Source organism: Nipponia nippon, unplaced genomic scaffold (assembly GCF_047370975.1).
Source record: "Nipponia nippon isolate SJK-2023a ecotype South Korea unplaced genomic scaffold, ASM4737097v1 scaffold_9, whole genome shotgun sequence".
NCBI classification, from domain to species: domain Eukaryota; kingdom Metazoa; phylum Chordata; class Aves; order Pelecaniformes; family Threskiornithidae; genus Nipponia; species Nipponia nippon.
In genome coordinates this window covers 16,756,652-16,780,197 of record NW_028262413.1, presented here as the reverse complement: position 1 = coordinate 16,780,197, position 23,546 = coordinate 16,756,652, and the positions used below count along the sequence as shown (strand labels likewise).

Sequence of the window (23,546 nt, the reverse complement as noted above, 5' to 3'; positions counted from 1 at the left end):
TAACCAACCATATGCCCATACACTGAATAGATAAAAATAAATACACCACCAAATCAGAGATACTGCAATTTTTCCAACTTGAAGTGAAAGGAAGATATTGCATCTTAACATTTTCGTAACGTTGCCAGACAAAACTGAGGTGATATATATTGCACACAGTCCTCCTGTTAAGATATGCTGTACAAAGCAACCCAAATACCTGGCAAAAAGGTGGCTGATTTGTTTAGAATACTTTTAAAAACAAGAAGTCCCAAATTAAAGTTTGTTTTCAAAATATTTCAGAAATTATATCAGTGACTACACATGGCATGAGTTTCAGGAATATACCAAAATGAAGCAATTAGAAATGCAAGCAAAAATGAGATGCATCCAGCAGCGAGTGTTTAAATATTATATTGAGTATTTATACATAGAATTAAACATTTTATATGAAATCAAGATGAATCACTTAAATTTTTTTTAACTTTATTCAATCATTCTGAAAACGTTGTGTGATTTGGAAAGATATACTGCTTCTAAGTTAATAGCTGTTAGGCACCTTTCATATAAACTTTGCATTGTTAAATAACAGCAGATAAAGTCTAACTACAAAACTGAGAATTTTGATTTTCCTGAACAATTCAGCAGCTGTAGGTTTTAAAAATGTCTTTGATTAGGTTTGTGTTTTTTTGTTTTTTTTTGTTTTTTTTTTTTTAAAGTGAATTAGCACTAGCCACAAAACACATGCTTAGATAATACAATTAATTTGGGGAGTATAGTCTATAAACTAATAATCTTTTAATTCTCAGAACTAATAGGTAAAATCCCATTAAGCCAGTAGTTTAAAAAAAAAAAAAATCACTTGAAAATGGTCACAATACTTTCCTGTGACAACCCATGGTAACTTGCTACACACTAGTTATCCCTACATGCAGATAACATCCAAATCAAGCACTTTTGACAAGCTGGTTATTTTAGATTTAGACAAAAAAAAAAAAATAATCAGGAGAAAAAGTTGTTAAATAAAACAGTCCACATTTAAAAAAATTCAAATTTTACATTGTAGTTGAGCTTATGTTTTAGAATGCAACTTTTCATTAAAGAGGTTTATCTGTTAAACCCACTACCCTGGCACTTGTCTTAAATCTCTGCGGTGTATTGGATGACACCTAGGTTGGTTCCAGTGTCTGTTGGCTACACGTAGAGAGGTTAGAACAAACGTGCAGGTGTTCAAGATGAACAGGTTTGCTTGTTGTAAAAAAGCCTGCCTAGTAACTAGGATTTCAACTCTGTTTCTCTTCCAATTCATTCTGGAAGTTGGGGGTGGGAGGAAAGTAAACCAATAATGTATTGCTACTAGTACACTACAAACCAAAGTAAAGTAAGGATCTGCCAACTGGTGTGGGGGTTCCTGGACAGCTGGAAACAAGTTAAGGATATTCAAAGTAGAGTCAAACAACAGCATAACTACTCTAAACAGTATTACTTTTGTCAACTGTATAGGACTGAAGAACTCAAAATACAACTCCTTCCTATCATTTCTATAGATCTTTGGATATGACTGTATTTAGCAAACAGTACAAATATGCACTATCGGCTTCCAATATTTCTATTCTTAGAACTTTTATCAACTCTTCCTCTGAAGAAACCAGAAGCTGTCCATAAGAAGTGAGAAGTTACGGACTTCATCCTTGCTAAATCCAGATAAGAAGCAACTCTCTATTTGGTTTAGGCTATCCATTTTTGTTCAGAGGAACTGCTCATTGGTTTGACCCTTTTAGTGAAACTTTTTCTAAAAAACCCAACAAAACAAATTAGTTTAGACATTAGATCTAATTTGAGTCTTATTATTTATGTGCATACACAGTATTATAACTCTAGAATTTATGTAGGAAGCTCATATCTTCCTTAACAAGGCTGAGTTTATATTGCTGAATTCAAATGCTACCATTAAAGCCAATATATTTCTTGATGAATGTACATGACATTAGCATCTTTCCCTGAATCTTGCACATTTTTCTAACAAAATACTATATATTTTAACTGGAAACACTGAACTCAAAGGCTGAGAAGAGCTTTTCAGAAGGCAGGTAGTGCTAAACAAAATATATATTCCACTAAAAAGCTATGAAAAAACTAAAATAGATCAAATACATAAAAATGTAAATATTTGTTGTATCTAAAACATACCGATTTGTAAACAAGTCACAATTAAAGCTCAATTACTAGTTTCCAATGAAATGACCATGCACCTTGACTACGTCAACATTAACTAATCCTTAGGATATATATATACACATACATATATGTTGTAAGGACCCAAACAATTTTCTTCTTCATATTTCAATAGTGCTTGAGGGAAAAGAAAGAAGCAGTGCATCATAAACTCACTACAGATTATCTTTTTACTCAATAAACCAAAACTTTTCTACTGGAAAAGCATCCTTTAAAACTACTATTGCTGGAGAAAGTTGGGACCTGAAGTCTTAATTACCTTTGCATGCCTTTCAGAAATAAATACAAGCCATGAGTAAACCAACACAGCAGCTTAAAAAACTATAATTAGAAATTTTCTGATTTCAAATGGGAAAGTATCCAGTTAAATTCTTACATTAGTGAACAGTGAATTATTAAATCACAAATAAGAAGCAATAACATTTTAATTAGATGAACTTCAGACTATGAAGTGTGCACTAACAATCTGGGGAGAGGGCAACAGAACGCAGGCATGCATTTGTTCCCCATCTGCATAGTTTTCAACACTGCAGTTCCAACAAAACGAAAGCCAACTATGACATGGTCCACCCTTAAGCTAAAAGGGAAACAAAGTATTTAAATTATATCAAACACTGCTGAACAGGAAGAGGGTCTTCCAGTGGTGGTCTCCTAACTATAAATTTAAAACAAGAGAACTTGCAACATGCAACAGAACTACTCTGTTGCTTAAAAAAAAAAAAAAATAATGACACAATCACTGAGGATTTTGCATATTTCAAATTTCGTGTTTTTAGAGAAAATGGCCTTACTCACTTGGATACCTGTTTAATGTCAGCGATGCAGAAGCAAATACGATAAATTAAATCCTTTAAATATTCCATTAATGTGCATTAGCTAGAGACCATCAATGTATTGAGCAAATCACATTTTTAAACCTTTTGTTAAAGATTTAGCTCCAAAGGCCTGGCTTCCAGATCAGTTCCTTCCCCACACCTGCCAACTTAATCACAAGGCATTTTGCTCTCCTTTCCCTCAGTCCTTCAAACTGGAACTAGCTTCCCACAACTGAATTTTGTTCTGGTGTGGTGTAGTGTACTGTACTATGTATTTGCTGGTTTAAATAGTATTGAGTCTGTAATCTTGAACAGTGAATACAGCTAGGAATGAAAGCCAGAGCAAACATTTGCACATTCACTTAATGCTAATGAGAGCTCAAATGCAACTTAAGTCCCCTCCCCAATACAAACAAAGGTTTGCTGGTGATGATCACAGTGAAAACCTAGATCACTTCTGAGAACATTACTTTCATAAGTATCTAAGGAATAGTCTTTCCTAACAGGTTCAAATTCAAGAAGTTGAAAACTAAATATTCTTTTACAAAAATATTAGTTTTATAGACGAGGCATAACTGTTTCTAAAATGGATATATTTTAAGTAGATTTAGCTTCCATTATAGTTTAATGTTGTCTGTATTCTTGGTTAGGACTTGCAAGTAGACTTCATGAATAGTGCTGAGAAAATGGGAATCATTCTGCAGGAAAAAAAAAAAAAACATATTAGAAACATTAGTAAAAAGACACAAAAAGTTTAATTTAATGCTATTTAAGTTGTGCATAAATATTCCTGATAGTGCTAGCTACCTGAGAGTTAAGAGAAGGAAACTAGCTGTGTACTTGTACAAAAGGCAGTGCTTTTTAGACAACATACAGACTTTGAACCATGATGCTGGTAAGATAGCTAAAGGGATCACTAAACACACTGGATCACTCAAACAAACAAAACAGGGGTCACTAGGTCAGCCTTGGCCACATAGTTACTTCCCTCTAGAGTCCAAACCTTAGTCTTGGACACAGAGAATTCCACCCTGTGTACAGGCTCCCTAATAAAGTCTGCGTGGGTGTCAGAAATAATGTTATTTTTGTCTGTCAGACCAGCCTGAAAGGGATTGCAGTGTGTTATACGAGAATTCTCACGTCAAAGCATTATGGAAAGTGAATTTGTTTAATCTATAGACAATATTTAGTAATATTTCCTGAGTCTAATTCCTTTAAATGACAAGTTTACAAAATTGGTATCTAATCATCTAGCTTGAAGATGTAATATTCTTTTTACAAGATCTGCATAGCAAATTTGGTATCCTGCTTGGAGTGCTGTGCAAGTACTCCCATGCTGCAGGGTATGCCTGTTTTGGTCTTCATTCAGCTCTCTCTCTATATAAACAGAAGATTAGAGACAAATATTCCAATCAGCTCTGTAAAGTCACCACAATTATGTTCTTCAGACTACTGGGTGAGAATCAGTGCACAATGCCTCTAATGAGAATAAGACTTCTGGCAGTTCAGCTCAGTTGCAAGACTTACAAGTAAGCTAGTTTAAGTCTTCAAAGAGAAAAAAAACCCATACACACCAATACACAAAAATGTTATGCAAAAAGGAACAATATAGATAAATCCTGCAACCCAGCTGATGATGTGATCTGGTAGCAGCCTTTTTGGTCCTAACAACTTTATCGCTGGGACGATATTGTTTGCTATTTTTAGACTTGCATTTTGGGTGTAAGCTCTACTGACATCAGCATGGAGGCAAGAGAATCCTGAGTTAATAAAAAACAGTTTGTCATTCGTGGCAACTTCACCATGACATTAGAGGTCAAAATGATCTCACTGCATTGCTACTCCCACGTCACAGATTTAATTCAACTGAACTTTTTAGTCCTTAGAAATAGCAGAACTAGAACTTTGCAATTTCCATTTCAAAGACACATACGTCAGTTAAAGATCAGGAACAGTTCTAGGGAACTGGAAACAGGAAAGCTTTCCTTGGAAAAGCAGGAACATTTACAAAGACAACAAGATCAACCCCCCCATCCCCATACCGGGGCTTCTACTAGTGCAACTTTTTCCTCACTTGTCCACAAATTCATATGGATGTGAAAGGACACAGCTGATGTACAGCTCTGTCCTTCTAAGTCCTCCATCTCACAACCAAAAGGAGCAAGCTGTGCCATACTATGTGTACAGTGTGGAGTAATCTACCCCTTCCAACAGAAAGAACAACTTCTGTAATGTTTCAGGGCAAAAGGAGTTTTAGGGGTACAGAATTTCTCAGTACTGGCTACTGTACTTGGAATCCCATCCCTCAGAAATTGAGCTCTGTAAAGACAGGACCTTTATTAGATGTATCAGTGCTTCTTGAAGCTGAGACCTACTGAGAACAGTAGGAGGTATAGTCTGAATTTCTGTTGTTCCAAGTGTTAAAGGCGAAGAAGAATTGGCTTTATTCTCCACTTCAGTAGCTTTTGTAGATGATTGCTGAAAAACACTAGGAGACAAGAGGATTGAAGGCGTTACTGTAGTTGTGGCTGTAACAAACTGCGGAGGTGCAACCTGTAAAAGAACAGAAAATTAATAAGCACCATGTCCAGTAGGAATGAATACTGTTATAAAGGCTGGAGAGATGAGCATAAAAAATTAAATAAATTGTAGCCACTATTATTCAGTCTGATATTAGAGAATAGCTGTTCTTAATGAAGAGATATCTACCTATGAAGGTTAATATCAATAGTAATTGTCAGTTTAAAAGCTGAAGAAGGTAACAGTCTTCAATATTCTAGTATGCAGACTCCTTCCTCCCCATGTGGTTGCTACCTCCCAGAATTTTTGAAACATAACACATAGAATAAAAGATGAACTTTTCACCTAGGTAATCGAAGGAGCCTCTAGTTGTTTTGCAAATTATTATTTTCCTCAGGAGTTTACTGAAAGCCTAGTCCTGCTTCCCACCCCCCCCCGCTTCTATGGTCTCCAAGAAATACACTTATAATTTGAAGTAAAGTATCTCAAGGGTATTTTAAATAACTGATAAACTATAATTAAAGCATTGGAATACACTGAAATATTCTCATTTTAAGTACATTTTCCCTTGAGGGGACGGGAGTATTTTGAGGACCATCTTCCCACCTCATTCTTCCACAGGTCAGTCTCCATTTCATTACAGAAATCCACACACTACCTTTATCACTTTTCCTTTTAAACATAAATTGCAAACGTATAGGAATATTATCTTTGCAGAAAATTAATGTGAATAAACATCAGCTTTGAGCAACTCTGACATCTCCTGATAACTGCAATTATTATTCAGTAGGATAATGTACACCTTGCTCAGGCTTCCAGAATGACCAATATGGTGAAAAAAAAAAAAAAAAAAAAAAGAAAATAAACAAGCCAATCTCACTCAAAAGAAAGCAAGACTAAATGTGATATGAAAATATGTTTGATACGTCAGCAGAAAGAGTTCCTCTTGGATAATCAAAAATCTTCAGAAGAAAAACAACTTCAAAGCCATCTAAAGTTAACGCGTATATAACAACATCAACATTAGAACTAGCAAATTGATTTTGTTATAGTCAAAACTGTGAAGACTTACAGTGTGGGATTTCAGCTGAAGACAACGTGTTTAAACCAACAAATGCAGTTTACCACACAACATGCACACGTTTCTTAAAATACAAAAAATCAATGTGAAATGCTTTTATTTAGATAATTATTTACTAACTGTGTCATGAACAGACTGTATAGCTTGTCTTATAGCAGGCCAGTAGCTAAAACAGCATTTTACTTTAAGCAGGACCATTTTTACTGCCTTCACAATCAGATCTGGGCATGCTACTAGAACAGCTTTTATGTAGTGCAAGTTGGACAAGAATGAGACAATTTAACAGATTTGAAAAAGGAGGCAGTGGGTAAAGGAAAAGTAAAATTAAATTACAAATGGTATCCTGAAAAGAATACATAACAAAAATGTAATTAGAAACAATTCTTGAAGACTTGACTACTACCAATTATTTTTTTAACTGCAACCTGAAATTTTGTATTGACATTATTTTGAACTATTATTCAAAGGCAGTTCTAATAATGTTAAATCTGTATTTAGATCACTAAAACTTGCTATTAGAAAGTTTTGCAGTAACAAATGCTTTTTACTCTTTTCTTCCTCTGTCTTCCATTTTTTCAGCTTGGTATCTTTTTCATAAAATACAAGGTATCTCAGGAAAACCGAAAGAGACAGTAAGGCAAGGATTGCATTTTATGCCTCTGGGGTGCTTAAGGTTAGGCTAAGGCTAATAGACCCTACTGCAATATTATAGCATTAGTACTGCTTGCTTACAAGATAAAAAAAACAGTTGAAATGGTGCAAAAACCAATGCAAGATTGCAGATCCAAAAATATATTCTCATTTCTGCATTAGCACCAACAATAAGAGGCACTGTACAACAAAAAAGCATACTCATTCATAGCAGTCTGCAGAAACTCCCCCTTGCTTCAGTACAGCTTGTTTCTGCTTCATAACAGCACTTTAAATATGGTCAGTGCGCAATGACTATTTGAGATACCAACTGCATACCACAGCTTTACCCCCCCTTTAAAAAACAAACAAACAAACAAACAAACAACAAAACAAACCAAACAATTAGTAGAGGTACTTATTAACTTACTTGACTTGCTTTAGACGAAGTCTTTGGCTGAGGAAATACTTCTGTTTCCTTGTTTTGTTGTACAGTCTGAGTTAAAAAGAAAGCATAATTCACAAGTTAGCATCCACAGCTCAATTTCCAGTGGTGGTTCCCTGTTTTTATGAAAGCACAAAAATGCAAATTTCAACAGATTTCAGATGTAATTTGATCCATTTTGTAAATATAATCGATGGGAAGCTGGAAAAAGAGGAAAGATTTGAATTTATGTTTTATGCTTTCAATATTACAGCAAACCTGTAAAGCCATAACAAAACACTTCTGAAGAAAGACCACTAAGAGTTCAGTACCTTGTAATCGGTTTGTTCAGTACCTTCGCTAAGAGTGAAGAGTTCAGTACCTTGTAATCAGTTTGGTAAATTGCCAGGAAGGTTAAATTCAGTATTTTTTTCTAGGAGTTTTATCTAATCACCTCCACAAAAATTAAATGCTGTTTTCTGCTAGAATTTCAGAAATATTTTATAGTTTTACAAACAGCATCCAGATATTTCTTTAGTCAGATTTTAAGACTATAATATAACAAAGTTCAAGTATTAGAAAAATATTAGAAAACACAATAAAAGGCATGTAGATAAGGTACTTTGGTAAATTCCTGTGGCATTCTTCGAAAGGCTCATTATAGCCATTTGGAATACCTCTTGGCAACACAGAACAGGAAAAAACCCTTTGCAACAGACAGTACTTAGCTTACTTGAACTGCAATGAAAAACACCCAGGGAATTCATGTTCCTTAACGACAAAAATAAAATTAGCTTTATGAAGTGGTAGCAAGCACAAGATCAAATTCTTAAAGTCAAATTACACAAGATTTAAGAAGTCTTCTGCTAGTTTGAGAGTATATTTGGACTATGGAGAATTTTGTCTAATGAAAATATGTACAAACAGTGGACATGGTGGAAGGAAAAAAAAAAGCGCATAAGACTGGCATATGAAGAGCTAATTCCCAAGGCTATCAAGTAGATGTTGAATAAATGCAGTGAAGGGCAGTTATGGATAAACCCGGCCAGTTTTTCTAAATGCTTAAACATGTCACGATCTTCAGTCAAATCTGTACCAAGGCTTAGCAGTACACTGAAGAAAAATACTGCTCAGAACATACAGTTTCAATACTAGATCAAGACAGCTGCTCAATGCTGTACTTGGACCTCCTCCTCCCTCTGCAAAACGAATCAGTCCAAACACCTCAAAAAGGTGATCGCTAGTAAAATAATCCTAGCACATAGCAGTCACAGCCTTCTTGAAAGTTTTCAACAGCAGGAGATTAGAAATAAGGTAATTAGAAAGACAGCACAATGAAAACACACCAATTTCTTAAACCTTAAGACAGTGATAATGCTACTGAGGACTGAGTGTTTTCAAGCAACACTTGAAAAATATAGGGTATTCTAAAATAATGCTTAGGACAAGTTACACGCTGAAGAGTTGAGCTTTTGATTAGATCTCAGTTATGGGTAAGTCATCACCATATTCATAGCACAGAGTAACAGCTGACCAAGACAGGGCTACCAAAGATACTGTTAAAACCCAGTGGCAAGCACTGGATGATAATAAACATTAGGAAATTCATGCAGATGTAGCTGTAAGTAGTTTTCTTTGGTGTTTTTTATCCTTGCATTATCACTGTACCCAAGATGCAAGAAGACATGATCAAACACTGGCTTAGTCTGCATGAATGTAAATAAAATAACAATGCAACAAAACGAAGAGAAGCCTTCGGGTAACCTGAGAGGTGGGCACTACAGAAAGTTACTCCCTTTGGAGAGAAAAGAAATCCAATAACCCAAACTCATTAATGTCTTTACTACTGAGGTAGCCAACTATACAGCAGAGCAACACTAATTGATAGAAAATAATTTATAACACAAAGCCACGCCATTAACCTTACAGATTAGCAGTAACATTTTCACCTAGTATCTCAAAACAAATGTACTGCTTTGGCTTATATTAAGGCATAGACAATAGATTCTCCTCCAAGAAGTAAAAAGTTTAAGAGGCCCTTTGTAAGCAATACTAGGATAAAAGAAACTAAGGCAGTCAATTAGACAAAATAAATCAGTCTACGATCCATTTTACTAAATAACTAACACTATCTCAATGTAGCCCACAGGTATCCCCAGCAGAAGGGGGTCAAAATTGAAGGAGTACAAAACATCCAAAGCAAAATAACCAGAAATGGGAAATTGTTAATTTTGTACCTTCAAAGAAGGTACAGGCTAGACTTCCGCAGCATCAACTCTCGTAACACTGATCAGTCTGTAACCTTCTGTCCCTTCTCAGATCATCAGTTCTTAGCAGTATTTTTCTGACAGAAGTACAGATGAATTCTTTAGGACTTATTCATCCCCTAACAGCACCAGATTGAAAAACCTCCTCTACAGACACGTCTGTCACTGATAGCAGATGCTAATGATATAAAACTAATGGAATTGGATTTCTAAGTTAGCAGTTAGGATCAATATCACACAGTGGAAGTCCTTATTTATTTTTAAAAGGCTAATATATAACAGCACATTTTCCAAGGGAAAATACATGTAGTCTAAAAACAGTCTAAAGCTTCATGGATATAAAAATCCACAGAATACCTGAAGGGGAGAGATTATCTTGCTGTTCAAGGTTGATGGCTTACTGTGAGATTCTTTGAAGCTTTCTGGTGTTGCAAGTTGGCCAACCGAGGCAGAGATGTTTGGTGTTAAGGAAGTCTTAGTCAGAGACTGCTGTTGCATTTGGTCATGCTGTGGGGTCAACCTGAGTTTCTGGAGAAGATCAACACTTGTATGGGATGTATTTGAGACAGTTCCTGTATTTGTTGATGTCAAGGGTGCTATAAGCTGGCTTTGGCCAGCCATTAGATTTTGTGGAGCATGGTTCACTTCAGATGGCGGCTGATTCACTAGTGGGGATATCTGCTTGGCAGCTTGCTGCATAACTTGCATTATACTGTTGTTTTGTTTTAGGCCAGGAAGCATCTGAGCAGGGGCAGCTTCCATTGTCGAGGCTGAATTAAGAATAGGGCTTAAACGAACTGAATAGCTTGAAACATTTTTTATATCAGGCTGGGAAACTGAAGCTGGAGGTATTAGCATAGGTGTTATACATTCCTGGTGATTCAAAGGATTGGCACTGCTTTTAACACTTGGACTTTCAGATTTCCCTAGTGGCTGTTGTATTACTGTTGACTGGTCAAAGGAAAAAGGCAAGAGCAAATTATGCTGCTCTCTGGCAGAGGTGTCAGTCTGCAACTTCTCCATTTTCTCTGGATTGGGATACGGAGCTGCAAGCTGTTCCTTTGGTACAGAGGTTCCAAACAGTTCCTCCAAAGTCAGATGCTTCTGCCTTGACTGAAATGGCTAGAAAGAAGGGAAAAGGAAATTTTCAGTTTAGAAATATACATACCACTGTGCATCTCACACAGTCTATTACAATTTCAAGAAAACTATGAAAGACACCTAGGTTAAATGCATTTAAAATGCAGTTTGGATAATCAAGCGTGCTCTATTTACAGGAATTTTGAAGTCAATTTCATTTACAAGGAACAACCTGTCTATGTAAGCTTTTTGTCTACAGCCTTCTATGGACAGACTGTGCGCTACTAGTAAAGAAGGAGGAAGGCTATGGACTCTGTCATTAAGATGGCACCTGCCATCATTGATCAGCCGTAACTACACAAGGCACTTCGGGGGGAGGGTAGGGAAAGAACATACACGTTGAACAATATCCACATAGAATTTACGGAGTTGGAAATAATTAAATGGCCTAAAAGATGGGAAAGGAACAGAGAAACCTGAAGGTACACAACTGATCTAGCAATTCAAGCCTAGACAGTTATTCTCACCCTTTTCATTAACAATGCAATAGATGTTACAATAAGTAAAAGAATCTGTATAAACCTAAACACATGTATCTGTATCTCCTTGAAAGGTGTGTGTATATACACACACAGCTACACCTACTAGTCCTTTAGTCTCTCCCAAAAATATACATCTAGCCTACAGCACTGACATTGTTAGATAAATCTGATTTTAAGGATATCATCATCTTAATATTTTGCCGAAAATGTTGAAAAATGTGCTTCACTAAAGAGAAAAGAAACAGCTATTAACACCCTTTATTTCAAAATTTTCCTTTTTTTTTTTTTTAGGTTGCACAGGAACAGAAGTTATGTAAAACAGCTGGACTAAAATACAACATTCTGTTCAGAAGACTGAATGGCCTGCAGCACAATTCCAGTGTATTCTGATGGTATGTCTAAACAAAGATGCTATTTTACAATGACAACTACTGTACCATGACATTGCTATGCTAGCTCTACTTTTACTAGCACAGATAACAGCAGTGAAAGTATGGCAGTACAGGTAGCATGCAAGTAGCCTAACACGGAAAACCTTCAGCTTGAAATCATACTGGCTTCTGCCCAGGTTACTAATCTCTACTGCCATTGTTGCTACTCATTTTTAGCTAGCTTAAAGTCAGGCACACTTTCAATTTGCAGCTGAGACATTCTATAGTTTATAAACCTTGTTAATTATGTTCGGAATTCTTCCTAGAAAGTTGTTCTTACTTTTCTCCAGGTCTTTTCACTGGAGACCTGTCCTTCAACTGTAAAGATTCTGTTAAGAGAAAAATTACTATTCCATCTCATTTCAAACTCAGCTTTTCGCTTCAGTATGATAAATTGACTAGCTTTCCTTTATTAATACATTACAATATTCAGGTAATAAACAGAAATCTCTACCATGCTCTGATCCAAGTCAGACTAGCCCCTTACATGGATACAGTCTCAAACATGAGGTTAATTTCCAGCCTGAAGTACAGAACACATCTTTTGCCTGTCCCAACTCGGGCTGAGGTGTATTTTGCACCTATCATCAACTCAGTGTGTTATGAAGACCCTTATCAGCAGGGGCTACAAAAAGGCAACATGATCACTTTACTTGATAGGAACACAGTGCTGCTCAGAGGGTTTCTTCAGAAATCATTTCAGATGTATTGAAACATGAATTAGCAGTCAGAGCTGGCACTATAAAGTTTCATTTCAGTGTTCTAGTTCAGTTTTGCCAATCACTGGCACAAAAGCATTTCATGATACAACTGATTTTCATTTTGAACTGCCAAGATAAAAAACTCAAACTTCAGAATATCACAGAGAAAACACTTATTTTTATTCCTAAGTCTGTGATATCTTTATAATGAAATAAAGTTAGTCAATCAACATATAAGTCTGACATTTTGCAAGGGGTTTAGGAATCTCACTGTACTTATCATACACACACTTCTTCAAATCCACTGGTCACATGTTTCAATTAGATGAAAAATGTATTTTTACAGTTGAAATTGAATGTTTTTCTAGTAGTCTTCCAGTTTTCCATGTTATTAAAAACGTGATTAAGAACAAACACATTTGTGATATATTTGAACCCGGTTAACCAGCTTTACAGATTATCACTTAAGTTACCCAATTAATTTTTTCCAATATCTCTGCAGTTATTATTTTAAATAGCTCAACAGAATTAAAAATATGCCATTTCACCTGTTCTGTAAATCTACTGTTTCCCTTTAATTACTTCAGACCAATTTGTTAGAATCTTATCTTTCCATTTTTTCCTTTGCTAGGTATTTGATTTCTGTTCTGCAATTCCATGCACTGTCAGGTGGGGCACTTCATCTGATTGTGCATGGTCTACATGGAGTGACCCAAAAGAAAATATCTTCCTTTAAAGCAAAGCCTTAGGAAATTTTGCTGCCAGGTCACAAGACCAGGCATGCAGCAAGCAGAGCTGGCTGCCAGGGGTCAGTCTATCACTTGGGCTGATCCAAAAGCAGAGGTGCTGCTGAGGGGGTAGTAGAGGGGGCTGTGATAGCCAGTAATCCCAGCAAACTCCCCACCCCCATTTTAATTCATTAACTGTTACTACCCCAGCCCCTAAAACACATTCCTGCTGCCCATATCCTAGCCCTAACCTGTACTGGAAATTATTACTACTACTACAAAGTAAATGTTTTGTTTACAAGTACTAAGCACAAGGTTGCACACATTTCCATAGGGCATTTCATTTTTCAGACATGGTGGTTTACTGCATCAGAAACACAACAGTAAACTATAGCAAGGACAGGAGGCAGGCCTTGCAGCTTACCTTAGTGGGCTGTTTTCTGAGAACCACTACTGACCTTTCCGTGCCCACTGGGTGGCACTGTAAGCAGGCCCAAGTTACTTAGGTGTTACAGGGAATTTAGTTATTGCAGAATTTATTTTTTTTAATTTATCTCTAAAAAGTCTTGTATGAAGCTACAGCTTCCTTATGCAGAAATGCTTACTAGAAAATGAGGCCAAATGCTGAACTATTGCTACCTATTCCAGCTACTCCAGTGATGATATTAATTATTTTGTAACAAGTTTCCCATGGTTCAAAGACTACATGAAGCAGAGGTTATTTTCACTAGCATTTGTACTGTGGTTTACACTTTAATTACAATAGTAACACCAGACTTTACAATTTGTAGATATTTGGATACATGCTGATTCAACATGTTGTATCTAACACTTACCTGATATAGATCTCAACACACTTATTACTACAATTTGAGCAACATCCCTCCCCAACACCACGGAAATTTTTTTTTTTTTTACAATATCTCCCTTCCTGCAGAGGAAGGAATATACTGTCAAAAAGTTCTTAACAGGAAAAAAAACCCCACCAAACAACACTTCTCCCTTGCCTCCAACAAAACAAAAAACCACAAAGCAAACCAACACAAAACCACATACACTTTTTCCACAATCTATGTATGAAGGAATCGGCCAAGCTGACTCCTTACCAGTCATACAAGCACAGGTTCAATGCAGGCTACAGAAGTGTGGGAGAAGATAGGTAAATGCACTTTCAGTTATGCCAAATATAATTTGGTGTTGCCATGACTGAAGCACTTTCCATTTCTTGGCTAGCAATTCACTGTTGATTTAAGTTAGCAGGACTGTAGCTGTAGCTCTGAAGGCAGCACAGACAAACCATAAGTAAATATCTCAGACATGAGAAAACAAGGCTTGAGTTCATCTGTGAAAGACTGCAACAACATGTACAGCTAACTGATGCCACATTCAGTGCAGTGATGTGGCAGAGGTAATTTTTTCTTGCTTTCTGGCTCTGCGATTCATCCTGCACATGACCATGGACTGACCTCTTCCAGAATCCAAGTTAGCCCATTTAAACATACTCGGATATTCACAGTAGTATGAACTCATATTTTTAAATGCTAAGTCGAAAGACAGAATTTAGGATCCTAAAAGTCTTCAAACCCATTAGTTTATTTAAAGTGATAATACATTCAGCAGACAACACTGCAGGCATTCTAAGAAAAATTCATTTTGGTATCAAAACAAAGTACTAAATGAAAAAAAAAAAAAATCACGCCTTATTTAGGGTTGGATGAAACATACCTGCTCTTGCACTTGTACTGAAGTTTTTTGTTCTGAAGGCTCTGTGCTTTCTGGCTTTGAAGGATTTGCATTTTGTTGCATTCCAGAACTTGATATTATACTTAAGTCACTAATCTGATTCTGGGGGGGGAGAAAGAAAAATTAACACAAATACATGAGTTTAAGTCTACATTTACCCACTACTACAATCCTGTCTACATGGCACTGTGACTGAAATACAGAAAATGTAGAGAGTACCGATTTTTCTAAGACACTGTGGAATTCACAAATTTTAGGGAATAAAAGTCATATCAAGACATCCACCATCTGGTATGTAATCATAAAGCTTTTACTCTTTATTATGCAAAAAAAAAAAAAAAACCAAAACCCCAAAAAAACCAAAAACCAAAACTGGCTTCATACTTTTTTCACCAAGAAAGAAAATGGGGGGGGGGGAAGGAGGAAAGGCAGGCTTTTCACATCCTTTATCTGTGTTAGCTGCTAACGAGGAAGTTTGCTACACTCCATTAAATCAAGAACCCACACTAGAAACAGCTTAGAAAAAAAATCCTGTCAGAAATCATTCTAAGTGGCTGGAAGGAGAGCTTCTCACCGACTTATTTCCACCAGATTTAATTAACCATGTACATGTATTTTCAGAAGGTGTTAATTTGGTTTTCTGTGAACAAGGCAAAAACATAGAAGCAAGTTGCATTATAACAGACAGTATGTTTACGGATCAAGTTGACTTTCATCTTTAATAAATATATACATAAACGAATACAGAAATTGTATTACAGTTTAAATCACCAGTGAAAAAACTGAAACTGTAGAACAGTCTAGCTTTCAACAGGTAAACTACACCTTATGCATATGATATAACTGAACATCAGCACAACACATGATTGATTGCTCTGGTCACTTACCCACAGCAGCAAAATACGGGTTAAACTTTTCAGCAACAAGTTAAGAAACAATTTGAGCTTTATTATTCTTTTGTTTTCAATTTCTAATTGAAAGCAATAAATACAAAGTCAAGAGTACATATCATGATTCAGGGACAGAGGCGAGAAGGAACTTCTCCCGTTTTTCTGACTTTTAGCCACTAACTTGAAGGTCAAAACTCTTTATGCCTGAAATGCTGGATGCCGTGTGGTTATAAAATCAGACAAAGCATAGTTTTCTTTTCACTAGAGGATGAGCTGCAGTATGTTTCCATGCTCATGCTGAAACACACACACAGAACACCACGCTATAAAAAGCATCCATTCACTTCATTAAAAAAAAAAATCTCAGAATTCATTCATTTTCACATATGGACTTGATGTAGCGAGTACTTGGAAGGATTAAGCTGATTTGGAATCCTAGATTAAATCACTCAGACCTTCATAAATCTCTTTTTCACTCTCTCTGCCCCTTCTCATGCTGACACTCTGCCAATCTCATGTGGGCCGCACACAAGGATTACTGTATGATCCATCTGGAATGTACCAGTCAGATAAGTACTTTCTGCTCCTAAATACAAATTTATGTGTAATTACCGATTGCCATAAAATAATTTAAAAAAAAAAAAATTAAGACAGGAAAGGCCTCTCAAGAATCCATCTTCAAAACAAGTTGGTTACTTAATCATATTAACATTGACATACCTCCGCTACAAGAAGTTCTAAAATTAACGTGCCAGAGGTTTGTTGCTAAAGCTGAGGTGGTCAATAGAACATTCTCCAAAGAAGTTTGCTTGAAACATGACCAACATTGCTCAATTCTGTTTATCTGGTAACTTCTACATAACTACAATCATAGCAGACTACGGGATTATGTTGAACAGATTCAGTTTACAGTTCACATACACAGGCACACAAAAAGGAAATAATTATTCTAGTTTCGCTAGTGTTCTAAAAGCATCAAGAAACAAACAGGCACACACAATAACTAATCAAGATCAAGACACAAACACCCAATTATATAGTAGCTCTACAGTAGTCCATGCCCTGCCTATTTCCCTATTCTATTACAGGCACCACAGATGTCAACTGTCCCCCACAAAATCTGCATACCATTGCCTGTTTATCAGTATTTTAATTGTCTGGAGAGCTTCATCCATGGTGCTTAGGAACTTTGTTTCTAGCAAAAGCTTTTCAGTACTCTCACATGAAAAAGATCTGAAAATTAGGAGAGGAGAAGCTGGAATATCCTTTCTGAGTCATTTTTAAGAGCCATCTGTTGGAAATGTGTATTATCCAATACCGCAAGGACAAAGAGGGAGAAAGGCTTCATGACACCCTAAGAGGGCACTACTAAAACAGTCAGTTTTTGTAATGTGCGTTTTCTTTTTTTGTTTTGGGGTTGTTTTCTTTTTTTCTTCCCAAAAAGCCTTCAATTTCTTCAAATCCATCTCAATCGATACAACATTGAAAGATGAGTCATTTGGGTTTTGATGCTTCCTTCTGTGCTCTCACAAAAGCTGCTACTTCCACAATGCCGGCCTTTGTACAGACACCTTCTCCCCAAATAGCATTGATGCTCAGAGAATCAGAAGCATTTTTTAAATTTGTATTTAAAGTGTTCAAAAAACACATTACTGATTTTCAGAAACGAATACCTAGCCTGGGTCAAATATATTGCATGGTTTGTCACATTCACCTGCCCTCCATCTACATGAGAAAGTGACAAGTTAAGTTGGTTCATACAAGCCTTAATCCACGTGTTCATTCTTCTGTCCTCATCCCACATTGTACTGTAACAATCTAGAATCCTACGAAGACTCAAATCCCAAGTACTCAAAGGAAGTCTGCTGTGACCTACCGCACAAGCAAGTTCTGGAAGAAATCAAGCACTCTAACGTGCTAACTCTTCTGCTACCAGCACAACAACAAAAACCATACCACAGCTCTGCAATGTCACACTCACACATTACTTCACTATTGCACATTCTTGTATTATTATACTTGGGGAGAGGCATGTTCAGAATCTTTGTTTCCTTTTTTTCGATCTCCCATATATTACCCGTATATTTGTCCTGCACGTATGAATTTGGTCCTCAGGACTATATAAATTAATTCTTTCCTAAGAGCACTAATATTCTCCTTCATTATGTAAACTTGTGAATTTAGCACTGGCAAAAGTTACCAGACTCACCCTTCTAAAATCAATTAATTTATTAAACAGATGGACACACAGTAGACAGGACAGAAGTAGTAAACTGGGGAACAGAAGGATAGGGGAACAGTATTGTTATACTTAGTCTACAGCTATTAAAAAATATGCTTCATAGAGTCTACAAATGTACCGAATGACTACATCTCTAATACCACAAGACTTCTTTTGAGACTAAGAAGGGACAGATACTGTTGGGGACAATTTTTATTTGCTATTCTCAGAGACAGAATTTTTTCACAGCAGTAGGAATCATTGTAAAATGGATCTATCAAGCTACATTTCAAGTTGGATCACATGATCAGTATTCAACCTATCTTGCCTGCAATCAGAGACTGTTTCCTAGTAAAGTGTACTTGAGGGAAGGAACAAGACATCAGTCTGAAAACAAGGCTACTTAAACAATGGCAGAGGATGCCTGATCTTTAAACAAAACACAGCTGATATGTTAAAAACTAGTTTCCAGATAGGCTTTCTTAAAAATGAAAAATAATTTAAAAGTAGGCAAAAAGTTGCCCACTAAGGTAATAATTACAGAAATAAAACTTATGAATTAATGTAACATGCAAATCCCACACTGTTTTAAAATATGAATTTTTCCCCACATTACCCCTTCTCTCTAAGTCATTGTATATCTGGGCTTGTGTCACAGATGTGGGATAGTTCACAAAGTTTCTGGGCTTCTATTATTCAACATGCCAAAGCATTTTAGTGTGCAGCTCAATGAATGCTCTTGATTATGGCATGAATCATAGCAGATCTCCTCCAGTGACTTTCAGTACAGAGGAAAAAACTGAAAAACCAAAGTGTCAGCCACTGTAAGGAATATTTACAATAATGGAACTTCAAGATCACAAAACCAGACATGTTCAGTGGTACATTCTTCTACAGGGTTACATATATAGCCATTTGTTCATGTTTTCTTTGACAATGATCTCACAAAACAAGACAGTAGATGAGTACTGAGATTAAGCAGCCCATGCACCTATTTTAGAACAATATTTTGTTGTGTCTGCATCTCCAAGTATCAGTTTTTAAAACTGTATCCCCCCCCCCCCCCCCGAAGGTAGCAATTCAAACAGAAGAATATACAGGCCCATTAAATTATGGATTAGGTGCACTACTTTGCAATCTTGGGTTAGAGTGCACTGCACAGGACAATTTAGTATATCAGAATTATTCTCCATCATCGTGCTCTCAGAAATCACAGGGCATGCTATTTCAGTGGACTCCATATGATGTCCTAAGCCCCTTATTCAGTAGTAGAAGTAGTGTTTTTATTTGTTCATAAGGGGGAGGGGGGGGGGGAGGCGGGGAGAGAAAAAAGAGCTATTTCCTTACTCGTTCGTATTCATCCTTGGCTTTACTAAGCATTTCCAGGATGTCAATGGGCCTGTTTTCCTTGCAGCCATTGGTTCTGCTGGGACTTTTTCTGTCCTGGGAAACTTGCTGTGATCTCTGAGCTTCTTGTTCTACCACTCTGTAACAGGAAAGGATAAATAGGATTTTAAAATTTTATCTGGAGTTAACATCTTGCAAAAAGCAGTAAAGAAAAACGTACTGCCAGCATATTAACACATTTTGTTCCGCCTGTACAAAAAACTAACACATAGTTGACCAAAGTTACACAAGTTTTCATTTGCTACAAGGTTTATACAAGTCAAACTGTCAAACGGTCTGTACGATTTATCTCCAATCCAGACAGCACTGGTCTGTCTCTCACAAAGTTTGCCTACAGTAAACACTACCTCTGTAAAACTGTCCTATTTAGACATTTCTAAAATAAAATACATGAACACTCAAGCACGTGTTATACAAAGAGCACATGTATTATACCATAGACTGAGTAAAATACATTTTTTACTCTTTACTTCCTAACATGCATTTTTTCCATATTTAGCCAAATCAAGCCATGTTATTCAACGAAATCAATTACAAAACAGTTCTAATTTAGGATGAAGCCTACCATTATACAACAAAACAAAGACACTGGGAAAGAAAAGAGCTGGCTTACACCAGATATCTCTGGAGTCAGTCTGCAAGGAGGCCTAAAGCAAGTTACCCCTTACTCCCCCACTTAAGGCTCTGGAAAGAAGGGCAAACCATTTTCTTCTCTAGCTGCCCTGTAGTCATTCCAATTACCTGCAGGTCTACAACACGTCTTTTCCTCTGGCCTTTGGCGCCTATGGTTCATTCACTACCTGCCTCAAGTATCAAAAAATTTCAGTTTAAAAGACGGTTAAGATATGCAAGAAGATGATGCACCCCTAGTACATTTCATTAATAAAAGTAAAAGCATCATATATTTCTACTCCTAATCCATACGCAGTTCACAAGATATACATGGCTGGGCAATGCACTAAAGCTTATCCTCTTGAAATAAACACACACCAGCCTGTAATCCCTTCTTTTTTAAGCCTGCATTAATCAAATATGTTAAGAAAAAACAAGCACTGTAAACAGGGCAGAGCTCTGGAGCTGGCATGTCACTTGAGAATTCTCATGCTGTGGAACTGATGGCTGATGGGGAAGCCAAGAGGTGCCATCATAACAATCACAGAAACTGTCAATCATTCCAGCCTCCAGTTTCTTTGGGTCAGTTAGGATTCAGAAGTAACTCTAGATTTTATAGACTGTAGAGTAATTAGATATTTATAGGCACCTCTATGTTGCCATTTCTGAGGAAAAAAAATAGTTCAAGTCTTGGAAGTTTCTTCCCAGTTTTCTAGCAACCAAGCCTCTCTACTTCACTAGAGTTTAGCTGTGTTTATTTGAAGAAAGGTTAGACTTGGCTTGTAACAATATAATGCTGCTTTCGAAATTACTTTGGAAATTTTTAATCATACAAGCCACTTATTTAACCAGCTTCTCATTATTAGTACAGCTTTCTCTGTTTGCAAGCAAGCATTCAGCTGCAAACGTAACTCAGAATAGGGAGGCCAATCTACACTCTGTCTGACAATTTCTAAGAACTGCAGCATGTGCTCATTTGGATGAAGCAGCTCAATACTGTGCAAATGTTTCTATGGTGACACCCTAGGAGAACATCTTGTTCTAGCACCCTACGGTCATACAGTCCTGACTTAGGACTTGTCTAAACCCAACTCTGAAACTAGGGATGAGAAAGGGCAAGGTAAAAGAACCAGAAAACTTTGCTGAATTTTTAAGTGTCAGCATAATTGTATCAGAAAAAAACAGATACTTTAGTTAAAGGGAAAATTCTGGACAGCTCAAGTCATGCATGTACTTCCTGACAGGTGAAGCAAAGGCTTCAGTCTTGGGACCCTCCTTCTGCTCTTAACTACTTGGTCAGAAGGTTTCAACAAAACATCTTCCTATTAGAATAGTACTAATTGGTCTCATAGCAAAACATCTTCAAGGAGTACATCCATTTCACAGAAACGTTTCACAAAGATTTCTGAAAAACACTTCATAATATTTTTCTGTTGTCCATTATGAAGTATTTGTTACCTTTTTAAGAGTTTACTTTTTTTTTTTTGAAGAATAACAATTAAATTATCTTCTCATGTAGATGACTCTCTAATAGCTCTTCCTCTATCTTCTGTCTTGTGCAGGTTACATTCAGATGGCGGTGATGGGGTAACTGTGAAACAGTATATTCCCAAAGCTCTGAGATACTCTCCCACTTCTAGCTTGTTGCCTGTATCTCAGAAGCCAGTTTGGGTCTGACTGTTGAAACAGGGTAAAACAAGCCTATAAACTAATCTAAAAATACCCTCCCTACAAATTTACATGTCAGAATTCAATAGTTTCACAAAGATTTGAAAAACTGTACTTTCTGTTCTACTTCTAGAAAGCTCATCCCTCAAACACCTTGACTTAACTTGACCCAAATTAATTCCTTCTAAAGTTAGCAGTTTGATGACTCCCATAAAATTTTTTCATTTCAGAAAATTCTAGAATTCTTTTTTATAAAAAAAAAAATTCTGTAAATCAAATACCTTTGCTGGAGAAAAAAAGTCAACTAATGCAAATCTGTACACTGAGCATGGTCTGTGTGCAATCCAGGATTAGATCTTTTTTAAGCAAGGCCTGCTGCTTCTTTCCATTATATCAGATAGTGGAAGAGGCACACATTCCTTCAGGGACACAGTAGCTGCTGTGACAGTTTGCTTAAGAGTATCTGCAGTTATAGCATTGAAAATATACCTGGCACAACCTCACAAAAGGGAGGGTGGGAAGCAGGGAGAGAATGTGAGAAGTGAAGTCTGTGATTACAAAGCCCACAAACACTAATTTACTTTTCTTTTGAAAGATAAGCCACCAAAATATAAATGGATGGCCTGCAATCTTGTTAACTCAGTCTGGCACAATAAGGTCAAGTGAAACAGCAGGAAAGAGAATGCAAATCTCCTTGAAACCTTTTATGGTTATGTTTTTGAAGCTCTGAAGTGCTATAAAGGCAGTACTCTTTCCTATCAGTGATAGAAAAAAAACCCACCTAAACGAAAGGGTGGCAATCCACTTTTCCACCCAAGACAAAGACAAAAACTATGGAACAAAATTAATACTCATGGAAGACAATGTAAATATTTATTTCAAAATATACTGAACTAAGCCTGATGGAGCCTGCTACCATGTGCTGAAATGCAGCTTTCCTTCTCTAAGATGCAATTTTATTTTCTTTTTTAAATTAAAAAGTATGCTTTAAGTTTTCTTAAATACATCTTTCACCCCAGGATGAAATAATTCCTGCAGTTTCATCCTCCTTGTAGAGAAGTACATACAAGTACCAGCATTTTCACTTTTCTTCTGGCTGCCTTCTACCTATTTTGGCGGAGAAAAAGCTTGTTGTTTGTGGAAATGGATGTCAGCAAAATAGTTACAAACTTGATGAAAAGCGGATTGATACAAACAGCCTCAGAAGTGCAGTTTCTGCATCCTATAGTAATGTGCAACTACAATTCCTTCATTTCGTTTTCCCCAATATGAATCTTTAGATACTCGGAAGCTATAAGGCATGTGGTGCCAAATAAAGTGTGATTTCATTCTACAGTGCTTTTTCAACAAATAAAAGTAAATATACTTACACTAAATACCTTTCTTGGTATAAAAATAGCTTCTGCAAATACTTTTGTTACCCCCAAACCAACACACAATTTTAAAGGAAAAAAACCACCTAGAAGTATTCGGACATTCCATAATCTAATAACAATGAAAGGCGTTATGAAAAAAAGCACTCAGATAATGAAAGACATTACTAGCAGTACTTAGGCTAGCAAAGATCACTTA

At 36.5% G+C, this 23,546-nt stretch overlaps 1 protein-coding gene across 3 annotated transcripts in view; it reads right to left on the bottom strand.

Annotated features, from left to right (window-relative positions):
* Positions 1-657: 657 nt before the first annotated feature.
* DCP1A (decapping mRNA 1A) overlaps positions 658-23,546 on the bottom strand; it is a 38,170-nt gene continuing 15,281 nt past the window's right edge. For 2 of the 3 annotated variants that reach the window (XM_087744352.1, XM_087744354.1), the window contains 6 exons: positions 19,635-19,773; positions 15,159-15,278; positions 10,309-11,073; positions 7,691-7,756; positions 5,364-5,582; positions 658-3,727 (listed from right to left, as the gene is read on the bottom strand). In XM_087744352.1, the coding sequence (XP_087600478.1) occupies positions 3,647-3,727; positions 5,364-5,582; positions 7,691-7,756; positions 10,309-11,073; positions 15,159-15,278; positions 19,635-19,773 (1,390 nt within the window). In that variant the 3' untranslated portion in view covers positions 658-3,646. The remainder of the gene's footprint in view (positions 3,728-5,363; positions 5,583-7,690; positions 7,757-10,308; positions 11,074-15,158; positions 15,279-19,634; positions 19,774-23,546) is intronic. The other variant, XM_087744353.1, reaches the window with a different exon arrangement.